The sequence below is a fragment of the Taudactylus pleione genome, unplaced genomic scaffold (assembly GCF_031769625.1).
Source record: "Taudactylus pleione unplaced genomic scaffold, aTauple2 ptg000089l, whole genome shotgun sequence".
Taxonomy (NCBI): domain Eukaryota; kingdom Metazoa; phylum Chordata; class Amphibia; order Anura; family Myobatrachidae; genus Taudactylus; species Taudactylus pleione.
In genome coordinates, this window is record NW_028284491.1 from 826,596 (window position 1) to 840,158 (window position 13,563).

Genomic DNA, 13,563 nt, shown 5'->3' on the forward strand with positions numbered 1-13,563 from the left:
AGACTTTGAAATCTTATCCGCTAAACAACATATAGCTCCTATTTTATGGTTATGAATAAACAGTGGTGGCATGTCTGCAGCTGGAGTGCTATTTATCCTGAGAGAGGGTTTCTTCTTCCAAAGGTGCGTTGTGTGGGATGATCGCTATTGCAGACACGGTGAAGCAGGAGGCAGCTCTAGCTGTGCACACACTGAAGGCCATGGGAGTGGATGTGGTGCTGATCACCGGGGACAACAGGAAAACTGCCAAAGCTATTGCTACCCAGGTATAGCTAGTAATACATGTACACTGCTACATATGAGAACTTTTTGAATGTGCTCATGTAACCCTCTCCCCCTTCTCCCACATATGTCTGAAAATGCTGTGCATAGGCAACGTTAGTGACTGCGGCAGGTATTGGTCGGTGCTACAGCACCCACAGAGCTGGATTCTATGCAATTGCCTCAATGCCTACAAATTATGTAACTAGGATACAAAATAGCATCAATTTGCAGACTGCAGGATCCATTGTATTCTGTAAGAGGATCAGTATATTGGACAAGTCATACACATGGGCTACTTACAACCTGTGTAAGAAAAATGTCAGCAGCTGTAGCAATACTCCTCTCAGACATCTTAGTTTGATGCTTGCAGGTTGGGATCAGGAAGGTGTTTGCGGAAGTCCTTCCCTCTCACAAGGTGGCCAAAGTCCAGGAACTGCAGAAGGAGAGGAAAAGAGTGGCCATGGTGGGAGACGGGATCAATGACTCCCCAGCACTAGCCAGAGCTGATATCGGTATCGCCATCGGGACTGGAACTGATGTAGCCATCGAAGCTGCAGATATCGTCCTCATCAGAGTATGTTGCTATTTAATTATGCATACAATCCAATTTTATTATTATTATATACTATTTACAAAGTGCTGAAATATTTTGCAGCCCTGTAGAGGGGATCGTGAAACAAACAAATTATATACAGGGTGTTTCACTCACTATTGGCCCCAAAATGTTTCTTATATCTTTGAAAGTAATTGATGTAATTTAGTGAAATGTGACACAGACATACCTTGGTCTAAGAGAAACATGAGGAAGTCATAGCAGCAGGTGTTGAAAGTGTTCACCATTAGCATCCAGGCCAACTGTTCACGCAAGTGCGAAGTGAAAGCCAGCTATTCACCCCCCTAGTCAGCAGCGCAGTCCAAAATTCAAATAGGGGAGCCACACCAACTGCCAGTGAGTATGCCAGTAAGGATGGCAGTTGGTGTGGTTCCCCTATTTGAATTTTGAACTGTGCTGCAGCCCCAGCTCTGGAACGTCAATTACGAGGGCTGATTGAAAAGTAATGAGACTGCCGTTGTTTTTCTGTCCCATAGGTAGACGTGGCAACACTATGCTGGTCATTGTGAAGCTCATACATCGATGTGTCTGAACCTGCAGTTGGACTGCCATAGTCTTCTTTGTTTGGTCACAGTGAGTGGAAGATCTTTGTACGTTTCGTCATGGCGGATGAGGAAGTTTGTGAGATTATGTCAGAGATGTGTGATTACATTTTTTTGTTAAACTTGGATAAAGCGGAAACTCTTGAAATATTATGGCAAGCATACGGTGGAGAAATAATTAGCTGTGCTACAGTATATCGGTAGTGGAAGCACTTCAAAGAGGGTAATACGTGAGGCACCGATGAAGTGCGTCTGCCATGGCAAAACATATGAAGATCTTCCACTCGCTGTGACCAAACAAAGAAGAATACGGCAGTCCAACCGCAGGTTCAGAAAAACAGAGGCAGTCTCATTACTTTTCAGTCAGCCATCGTACTTTAAAAGTGAAACTTTGGGGCCACCTGTAGTAGATGTTTTCAGGTAGACGCTACACTTTTAGCTGAAACGTTCCAAGTAGAAACTTGTCAGATACGATATTAGTATATATTATTCTATTTAGAGACAGGTGACCACAACTGAGGCTGGGACGGTTGTATTACTTTGTACCTAATCCCTTGGTTGCGGTTTGTGTTGCAGAATGATTTGCTTGATGTCGTTACCAGTATTCACCTCTCAAAGAGAACAGTGAGAAGAATAAGAATTAATTTTATGTTTGCACTGGTATATAACCTTCTTGGCATCCCCATTGCAGCAGGTATAATTTACATTATAATGTATTATTATTGTTTCTATAATTATTTTCATCATTCTGTCGATTTTTGTATATGGTTTATACAGTATAGCTCTCAGTTAGAACACATATACACATAAGGCTGGATGTACACAGTATGGTATGGTACACAAACATCAAGTGATATGGTAATGAGTAACATTCTTATACATTACGGTAACTACTGTATATTAGAAGAGAAACACATTCTTTATAGAGACAACAATGTATCATACTTAAAGAAAATAATGTACTACCACGTTGTAGGTGTGTTAGTGTGCTGTATATAGTAAAGTGTAAATAACCTTTGCAAAGTATTTAATACAAATAAGTACAGATTAGATTAGAATAATTGGTTTGTTATACTGCTCCTTCACATTTGTGTCTAAGGAGAGCTTCTATCCCTGGCTAAACCCCTTTGTGACCAGTTATAATAACTGTGACTCCTGTAGACTGTAAGAAGCCATTAATATTTGACATGAAGCCAGTTTGTTATTGCTGTCACAATGTGCAGATTATAGAGGGGATGGCACATACTGTACCACACAGCTGAGGCTCTCAGTTATTGCCAAGAGCAGTATTCGCTGTTAGGTGACACAGTGCTCACAAATAAAAATCGAGAACCTCTTTTTTTTCTTCTCTGTTACTTTAAATCGATAATTAGCCCATTCCCACAAATACTAACGATGGGATTACAAGCTTGTAGGGATGGTAGTTCTCACACTTTTTAATTATATTGCAGGTTTTCTTTTCTTTTTTTTTATTGGCGGCACTGTTCATGCCTCATTAAGTAGACCAGGTATCACTGTGGATGCAGGACCACTGCTGCTAATAAAACTAATTAGTAAATTATTTTAAAAAACTGAGGGATATAGTTACTAAAGTGCAGGTTTTTAGAAGTGGAGATGTTGCCCATAGCAACCAATCAGCACTTTAGTGAATATACCCCTGAGCCTTTCATTGTTCTAGCCAGTCCTCAATCTAGTCAGCCTGAGCACATCATCACTTTAGCAGGGAAATGAGAAGAGTGAGATAATAATAATAATACAGGTTGAGTCTCCCATATCCAAAATGCTTGGGACCAGGGGTATTTTGGATAACTGAATATTCCGTATTTTGGAATAATTGCATGCCATAATGAAATATCTTGGGAATAGGACCCCAATATACACACAGAGGGCCTGATTCAGAGCTGAACGATCTGACCAGAGCGCTCGCTCTGAATCAGGGCCATCCTACCTTTTTTTGGAGCGTCCTCATGGACGCTCGCATAGCTGTGGGTTACCACCCACAGCTATAGCGAGCGTCCATGATGATGGTCGCGATGGTCTTGACCATCGCGACCATCGGGCTTGCGACGGAGACCCTGCGGTAGGGTCTCGCTGTCGCAAGCCCTGGAGTGATTTTGGCTCTAACAGAGCCAAAATCACTCCCACTGACATCACTAGTGATGTCAGTGGGGCCGGCTTGAGACGGTAGGCGTTCCCATGGGAACGCCTCCGTCTGGCAGGCACGCCCACCAAAGGGGGCGTGCTGTCAATCAACATCGACAGCACGCCCCCTTTGGTGCGAGATCCGGAGCGATGGTGAGCCCGTCGCTTGCCGGATCTCGCGCATGCGCACGACGGAGCTCCCTCCGTCGTGCACATGCACAGTGGGGAACATCGACCCGCTTGCGAGCGTCCTGCCGCTCGCGAGCGGGTCTGAATGACCCCCAGAATGCATTTATGTGTTATATACACCTTATACACACAGCCTGCAGGTAATATTATACAATATATTCAATCATTTTGTGGTTCAAACAAAGTTTGTGTACAGAAATTAAATTCATTTATGTTTCATATACACCTTATACACACAGCGTGAAGGTAATTTTGTACAATATTTTTAATAATTTGTGCCTTAGACAAAGGTTGTGTACATTGAACGAACAAAAATCAAAGGTTTCATTATCACAGTCATGCCAAAATTATTCCGTATTTCGGAATATTTGGATATGGGAGAATCGTCCTGTAATAATAATAATAATTAATAATAATCAGTTTCCAGGTTCCCCACCGAAGAGGTTATGCTCTTCTAGAGACCCCTGGTCTGTGGGTGGCTGAGTAAAGAATAAATGGGGACAATCAAATTATTGACGTATATATGTTTGTTGCTTACAGTTGTTCCTATTGTTGGTATATATACTTTAAAACATATATACTATAAAATCTGGTATATATACTTTAAAACATACATACTATAAAAGTGCCTCAGCTCTGCTTGGGGCACTGTGTGATGTCATTCTTTTTATGCTGAATATCACATACATCTGGTATTCACAGAAACGTGTTTTTATCTCACAAGGTGTCTTTCTGCCGCTGGGGTTGGTCTTACAGCCGTGGATGGGGTCAGCAGCCATGGCAGCATCTTCTGTCTCTGTGGTTTTGTCTTCACTGCAACTGAAGTGGTGAGATACTGATGTGTTCTCAGGACAGAATGAATTAGTGTAACCTAGATGTAGTGATAGATCATGCAGAGGAAGTAATGTACAGGGGACAAATCATGTGCTGCGCAGTGTCAAAGCCCCTTTGTAACGTTGATTTTGTGACATAGTGGTCAGGTGTATACAAATTATTGCATATGCCCAGTTCCCTGATGATAGAAGAATAGTTTGTGCTAGATCCACTACTGTAGACATACATTGATGAGTAAACGGTATACGTTTAGGAAGTTGACCGCTGGCTTCCCGACTGCTTAATCCCGGCGAGGGTTAAATGACAGGCGTCGGGAGACTGGCACCTGGCATCCCGATCGAAGGGATGCCGAGCGCGGACAGCCGCGGGGGGGGTGGTTTCGGTGAGGGTTAGGTTTAGGGCTCCCGGGGGGGACATAGGGTTTGGCACCCTGCCAGGAGGTTAGGGTCAGGCTAGTGGAAGGGGAGGTTAGGGTTAGGCACCCCCGGAGGTAGGTTAGGGTTAGGCACCCCCCCGGGGGATTTAGGTTTAGGCAGCAGGGAAGGGGGGGTTGGGTTTAGGCACAGGGGGGAGGGGAGGTTAGGCACCCTAAAGGAGGGTTAGGGGGTAGAATTAGGTTAGTTTATACTTACATTTAGGACGATCGGGATTTCCTCCTCTGTCGGGCGGCCGGCGGTAAATCATACAGAGTGTTTTATAGCATAAAAGAGACACTTGCACAATAGACCCTCATTTGCACATTTAAACAATAAAACAAAATCCACAAAGGCGAATTTATTCTTTAATGTAACAGGAAGCTAATAGACTGCATTCACCAACATTTTTATTTCTCTTACATGAGAGGAATAATGGGACATCCGGTGGGATCTCGAGATATATTAGAGCTTTTCATCTATTGAAGTTACTGAATTAACATAATAAACACAATGAACCGATTGAAATCAGAGAGGAGTATGCATTAGTGACTGTAGCTCTGCAGCAGCCTAGACATTCCATATTATTATTGCTTTATGTAAACTTCAGTATGTAACAGATGTTGAACTTTTCTCTATAGCTTTAAATGACAGAGGAACAGAAATGTGCACCTGCTGATAAGAGGAATTGCTGCAAAGAATGGAGCAGGTGCCGAGATCCCTTCTCCTAAAATGAGATTAGATTATTGAAAAGAGATAAATACAATTTCCGGGGGAATTCCTTGTGGTGTGGATTGCCTCATGGCCATTCCTGGTCTGCAGAAGGACCTGGCCATTCATGGAATGTATTTTGCTCTTTGCACTATGGCTTGGGCGCACATTACACACTGAAAAACATCAAACACATGAAATAGAGGAAATTCAGATGTCCCCCCATTTTCATGATCTATTTAAGCCACAATGGAGGCTAAACAGAGCAATATTTTTGGAAAAAAATAAATTATGCAATAATCAGGGTGGCTCTAAAGCTGTAGCTTCTATACAGGGCACCTCCTAAGGTATTCCTCTGCATCCTAGGTGCATTCTATACACTGCATCTCCTAAGGTATTCCTCTGCATCCTAGGTGCATTCTATACACTGCATCTCCTAAGGTATTCCTCTGCATCCTAGGTGCATTCTATACAGGGCATCTCCTAAGGTATTCCTCTGCATCCTAGGTGCATTCTATACAGGGCATCTCCTAAGGTATTCCTCTGCATCCTAGGTGCATTCTATACAGGGCATCTCCTAAGGTATTCCTCTGCATCCTAGGTGCATTCTATACAGGGCATCTCCTAAGGTATTCCTCTGCATCCTAGGTGCATTCTATACAGGACATCTCCTAAGGTATTCCTCTGCATCCTAGGTGCATTCTATACAGGGCATCTCCTAAGGTATTCCTCTGCATCCTAGGTGCATTCTATACAGGGCATCTCCTAAGATATTCATCTGCATCCTAGGTGCATTCTATACAGGGCATCTCCTAAGGTATTCCTCTGCATCCTAGGTGCATTCTATACATATATCTCCTAAGGTATTCCTCTGCATCCTAGGTGCATTCTATACAGGGCATCTCCTAAGGTATTCCTCTGCATCCTAGGTGCATTCTATACAGGGCATCTCCTAAGGTATTCCTCTGCATCCTAGGTGCATTCTATACAGGGCATCTCCTAAGGTATTCCTCTGCATCCTAGGTGCATTCTATACAGGGCATCTCCTAAGGTATTCCTCTGCATCCTAGGTGCATTCTATACAGGGCATCTCCTAAGGTATTCCTCTGCATCCTAGGTGCATTCTATACAGGGCATCTCCTAAGGTATTCCTCTGCATCCTAGGTGCATTCTATACAGGGCATCTCCTAAGGTATTCCTCTGCATCCTAGGTGCATTCTATACAGGGCATCTCCTAAGGTATTCCTCTGCATCCTAGGTGCATTCTATACAGGGCATCTCCTAAGATATTCATCTGCATCCTAGGTGCATTCTATACAGGGCATCTCCTAAGGTATTCCTCTGCATCCTAGGTGCATTCTATACATATATCTCCTAAGGTATTCCTCTGCATCCTAGGTGCATTCTATACAGGGCATCTCCTAAGGTATTCCTCTGCATCCTAGGTGCATTCTATACAGGGCATCTCCTAAGGTATTCCTCTGCATCCTAGGTGTATTCTATACAGGGCATCTCCTAAGGTATTCCTCTGCATCCTAGGTGCATTCTATACAGGGCATCTCCTAAGGTATTCCTCTGCATCCTAGGTGCATTCTATACAGGGCATCTCCTAAGATATTCATCTGCATCCTAGGTGCATTCTATACATATATCTCCTAAGGTATTCCTCTGCATCCTAGGTGCATTCTATACAGGGCATCTCCTAAGGTATTCCTCTGCATCCTAGGTGCATTCTATACAGGGCATCTCCTAAGGTATTCCTCTGCATCCTAGGTGCATTCTATACAGGGCATCTCCTAAGGTATTCCTCTGCATCCTAGGTGCATTCTATACAGGGCATCTCCTAAGGTATTCCTCTGCATCCTAGGTGCATTCTATACAGGGCATCTCCTAAGGTATTCCTCTGCATCCTAGGTGCATTCTATACAGGGCATCTCCTAAGGTATTCCTCTGCATCCTAGGTGCATTCTATACAGGGCATCTCCTAAGGTATTCCTCTGCATCCTAGGTGCATTCTATACAGGGCATCTCCTAAGGTATTCCTCTGCATCCTAGGTGCATTCTATACAGGGCATCTCCTAAGATATTCTTCTGCATCCTAGGTGCATTTCTAATTTGCACTGCATCTCCCAAGAACGTATAGTAAGCATGTACCATGAGGTGCACTTGGTTGACCTCTAGACACACAGGTGCAAAACTGCATCCAGTAAAAGGAGTTCTGTTTGTCGTGAAAACACGCGTGCTGGAGAGACATTGGGCCCAATTCTGAGTTGGACACAAATCCAAATGCAGACGCATCCAGCAATTTTGTTTTTTAGCAAACTTTTGTATCTCCCGCACCTTGTATATGCATTCTTGTGCAACTTTAGGGCCTCTGTATTTCGGCTGGTTCTGGCTGTCCGTGAAATGGGCATTTGCAGGTGTCAGGTGGACGGCTGCCTTGTGAATGCCAGCAAGTGTTGTGTTTCGTGATTGGTAGGTACTTTCTCTCCATCCACTATGTCTATAATACATAGACCCCTTAAGCTCTGAGTTTATGAAGGAAACGTATCTGATAAGATTTGTTTGCTCATTAGTCAGTCATTCCATTTTATTTGTTGATAAGAGCAAATGGTCACTTATTTAATGTAAATGATACTTTGTTCCCCAGTGAATATAGCATTTATACAATAATGATACAAACTACTGCCCTACTGGGATCCTATATCCAGGATACCCACAGTTCCTCATATACAATGGTGCTCTGCCATTAGTTCTCCATTTTTAACATCCGACTCAACTTTGGATGGAGTTAACTATCAACGAAAATGTATCACTATCACTGATTGGACACCAGGCATCCAATCAGTAGTAGCCATAGATTTGTTTCTCTCTATTGTGCTATTCTAATATCTCCCGTATCCCTCCCAGCTACAGAAAACCAGACTCTGACAGATATGAAGCCCAAGCTCAAGGCCTCATGAAGCCACTCAACCCATCACAGATAAGTGTTCATATTGGGATGGATGACAGGAGAAGGGACATCCCAAAGACTAGTACCTGGGACCAGATCAGCTACATCAGCCAATTATCATCAAGCAAGAACTCTCAACAGAACTCTTTAGCCGGAGACAGACAAGATAAGTGCTCTCTCCTGGTCACTGATGTTGATGAGGACCAGTACATGTGATGTAATGCGTTGTGGTAAAGTGTAACTACATCTGCAGATCAGCAGGAACACATCCGAACTGTGTTACAGAGCGCAAACATGGATCTGCATCTTTTTACATTAAAGCACTATTACCTGTTGGTTAATGTTTAGTAGTGTATGTAACAATGAGTGAAATACTGATACATCGACAGCAAAAAAAACACAATGGATGTAGATTGAATATAAGGACGATCAACTTATACGTGTTGTATAATGTGTACTCAGGGTTGGAATGGATTCTAGTATCAGCTGGAACTGTGCTGATTGTCTAATGCAGAGTAGAATTATAATGTTACACATTCAAGTCGCTGAAGGACAAATTTTCCAAGTCATGCACTTATGTTATCACACTGTGCCCGGTTTCATGGGAATTATAGGGATTTGCTTTTTAAGATGCCAGGAGGAAGAAATGTTTGCACTTCTGATCAGAGTAGTTTAGGCGCATAGACTGCAAGGGGATTCACAGTGTGGAGAATACTCATATGGGTCTACCGTCAAGGCGGGACTCGGCAGGCCAATCTGGGAGGGGGGCCTGGCACATTGGGGCCGTTATTCTCACAGTATGGTTTACATAGACTCCTGTCCTTTTGGAGACTTGCAAACAGACATTTGTTTAATGCGCATGATACAGTATTTGTCTCCAAAGCAATCTACTGTATATGCAATACAGAAAAAAAGTATGTAGGATGTTTACAGGTTATTTAAATTTCCTTACATCAGTCTCCATATGTCTCCATATTCCCCTACACATTACATACTTATAGAATACATTTCAAAAGCTCTACCTGTAATGGGAAATGCGATAAGGTCAGATTTACTATTGTCAAATTGTGCAATAATACCGGAGGGAGCCTCACTAAACTAACGCCATATTGAGATGGTGTTAGCAGAGGCTTCTCTCTGTTCAGGAGATAGGAGCTCTGTGCCCGGCAGAAAGGGAGCTACCTCCATGGAGCCATTGCACTGAGTAATGAGTGATCTGCAATAGGAGCTGTCCAGCAGCTCACCCAGATCGGGACTCTGAGCCCAGAGCCGAGGTCTGTGATCAGCAGGCTACATGCAGAAAGAAGTTAAATGTTTATAACAGAAAACAAATAAAAGAAAAAAACTTACCTACACACAGGGATCTCTGGGCCTGATTCAGAGCCGCTTGTAAGCGGCCGCACGTTCGCTCCGAGCGATGTTCGCACAACTGCGCATGTGTATGGGTCGTAATGCGCATGCGCCAACCAGTCAGTGCGATCGGAAATCGAGCGCTCGCCAAATAGCGAGTGCCTGCAAATTTGAGTGACAGGATGAGGCGTTTATGGGTGGTAACAGGGGAAGGTGCTTGAAAACGGGGAGTGGAGATCCGAGCGCAGGCGTGCCAAATGGTCAAAACGGGCGTTTTAATGGTGTGCATAATTAACAAAGCAGCGTCATCGACCACGTCACTTGGTTGTTTCTTAGCCTGAACTGTTCGCATGATTGCTGTAGGAAAATCCAACCACAAGCACTGCGAGCAGTTCAGATGCCTTTCGATGTACTCGATTAATCAAATAAATAGCGGAGATGACGTATGATGCGAGCGGCCAGGGGGCGCCTTTGCAAAATAGCGAGCGCATGTTTCGTTCGCTCGCTCGCTCAGACATAGAGGTGTCAACAAACCGCAAAGAGCGAGCGCTCAATTTAAATAGCCGGCCCCTTTTTCTGACCGAGCGAGCGCAAATAACGTCCGGCTCTGAATCAGGCCCTCTGATCGGCGGGCTACTTGTGCAACACGGTCATCTAAGGTGCTGGCCAGGATGTTCACTGCATCTCAGCTGACCACAGAGCTCAGCTGTTCGGGTTACAGACACAGCCCACAGATCAGAGGGCCCTGTGTGCAGTTAATTTTTACTTCTAATTTTCTGTTATAAACATTTATCTTATTTGTGCAGTGCAGCCTGTGTCCTATCTGTCACAGGCTGCATGCTACGTCTCCACACTCTACACTGACTTACTGGGCATGTGCAGAGTGTGCCCCGGCAAGTGAAGGCTTATACTATTGCGAAAACCTGATGCTAGTGCAATATGTAAACATATTGGACCAAATGTAATAGGATGAGAGTTTAAAGAATGTGAGAGTTTAGCAGTAAAACTCTCACACTAATACAGTGATCCAGTTGTATTTTCAAAACAGGAAACACCTGGATGAGAGTTTAAATCGTGAGAGTTTTTTTAGTCTGAAAAACATGTAAGTTTCCCTGTTCTGTGACTTTATTATTTTGGCTGAGTTTAAAAATGTGACAGTTTTCTCTTACATTTTCTAAACTCTCACCCTATTACATTGCCAAAAATTTCAGGTAACAACCGCATTTTATATGCAGATTTTGATAATTGGGCCCCGCTAACGATCTTGCAACATTTCATTGCTGTGCTCATATGTCTGTACATACAATAAATACTGTCCTGATTTCTACACAATGTCATAATTATTGTTATTATATAATATACTATATACATTGGAACAAGGAGTATTTTGGAAGAAAAAAGGAAAAGTTGAAATGCGTGAAGGGGGTGGCTCTAAAGTGACAGGTACTTTAGGAGACTTTTTCCGCCATGTGCACCCCGACAAAATTGGACTTTGATCACTTTCCCAGGGACAGTTAGAAATACCAAAAAGTGTGCATGTAGCTCTATATGTGCAAGGTGGATAAATAGGAGCATCTGAGCAGAATAATCATCACTGTTCTCTTCCAGTTTTTAAATGTCCCTAATGCTGCGTACACACACAGCGATAATACTGCCCGATTTGAACGATAACGATATCGTGTGCATATCGTTATCGTTCAAATCATTCACTGATCGTTCATGTTTTGGCCTCTGCCAACCTCTGAACAATCAGCGATGCATGGGCACGTATGCATGAGAGTGATATCGCCCATCGTCCCTGTATGCTAGACAACCTGCTCGATATCGAGCAGGTTACTATAGGGTTATAGCGATTGCTGATTGCGGGTCGCTATAGTTCCTGGCAAGTTGGTGGTGTGTTGGATGAGCTATATACATCATCCAACACACCAGGGAGGGTGCAGTACGATCTGCCAGCGATATCGCATCGCTGGAAGATCGCTACGTGTGTACGCATCATTAGTGTGTAATGGAATTCTACCATAGCTGGCCAAAATGTTTTGGATTTACTGTGTGTCTGGCAAACGGACAACTATAGTATGACAAAGTACTGTATTACATGTATCCAGAACAATTGCTGGGTTGTTGTATGATAAAAGTCAAAATATTGTATTTGTCAATTAGTATACATATTTCATTATGCTCTGCTTAGAAGTATGCCATCGGGGTGGAGGTTTATGTGGATGAGCGTGCAAACCCTGGAGACAGTGGTCTTTGAAAGGGATTAGGCATTTCTTGTGTTACTATTTATTCATGTGGTGTCACAAAATTCTGCAGCGCCGTTCATCAAGACCCAGGTTGCACCTTTCACACGCAAGCCTGGTCATTGACCCAGGTTGCAAGTCCCGGGAAAACCCTGCTAGCGAGCAGGATCTCGGACCCAGGACTGTCAACCCGTGTTGCACCTTTCAGACTTGCTTTTTTTGGGGGTGGGTATTTTTGTATTTGATAATGCTGCAAACATGTAGACTGTTGAATCAAATAGAAAACTTTATCCTAAATTGTAAGTATTTTGTGTTAGGGATCTAATAATATCAATGCAAAAATTACTTGGAAAAGTCTGTAGGTAACAATCAAAATGTCTCTAGTTTTGTGCTTAAGTGTTTTTTTTTTTTTTTTGTTAATTCTTTCTTTTTAAGTACTATTTGTTTAAATACATGTTGCTGGGCATTAAACCATACCCTTACATTTACCCTGTTAATTTAATGCCCAAACAGATAGGTGTTTTTCTAAACCAAAAATGTGACCTTTGTTGGACTATATTGTAATACGATAAATCCTTCAGCATTTGGAACCGTTTGTGAATGTTTCTTAAATATGAAGTAAAGACACCTATAAAGAGGGAAGGAAGTCAACCTTGGAGATTTCTATTGCCTTGGCCAGAGGTTCCCAAACGCGGTCCTCAAGGCTCCTCAGCAGTTCAGGTTTTAGAGATATCCATGGTTGAGCGCAGGTAGTCAAATCAAATTGACTGAGGTACTAATTAAGTCACCTGTGCTCAACCATGGATATCTCTAAAGCTGCATACACACGTAAAAATTTTCTGTCCAACTAGTTGATTGGTTGGAATGAAAATCTGTTAAGGTATGAAAGCAAATGACAATCAGCAATTTGCTCCCAAACGCCGGAAAATGGACAAAAACTGTCGTTTGAACAAATTGTTTGGATCAAACATTTAACAAACTTGTCTGAACGACCATTTTCATCTGTTTTCTGGCATTTAGGAGCAAATTGCTGATCATCAGTTATTCCCATACATTACCAGATTTTCATTCCAACCAAACAACTAATTGGATGGTTGGATAGAAAATCTTTACGTGTGTACCCAGCTTTAAACCTGAACTGTAGAGGACCGCGTTTGGGAACCTCTGGCCTAGGCATTTGTGTTTCTTTTTGTTTCTTTTGTGTTCTTACCATTATGTCCAATACACAGACTTGACTTGTTTGCGTCATAATAGAAATAAGTCTGACTGGACAATAAAATTGTCTGATTGGGGACTATTTATTCTGTTA

General features: G+C 42.8%; 1 protein-coding gene across 1 annotated transcript in view; it reads left to right on the forward strand.

Annotated features, from left to right (window-relative positions):
* The window catches only part of ATP7B (ATPase copper transporting beta), a 119,932-nt gene extending 110,814 nt beyond the window's left edge, over window positions 1-9,118 (forward strand). The window contains exons 18-22 of the mRNA XM_088469233.1: window positions 124-266; window positions 635-838; window positions 1,996-2,113; window positions 4,475-4,577; window positions 8,619-9,118. Coding sequence (XP_088325359.1) covers window positions 124-266; window positions 635-838; window positions 1,996-2,113; window positions 4,475-4,577; window positions 8,619-8,877 — 827 coding nt within the window. The 3' untranslated portion in view covers window positions 8,878-9,118. The remainder of the gene's footprint in view (window positions 1-123; window positions 267-634; window positions 839-1,995; window positions 2,114-4,474; window positions 4,578-8,618) is intronic.
* Window positions 9,119-13,563: the final 4,445 nt, after the last annotated feature.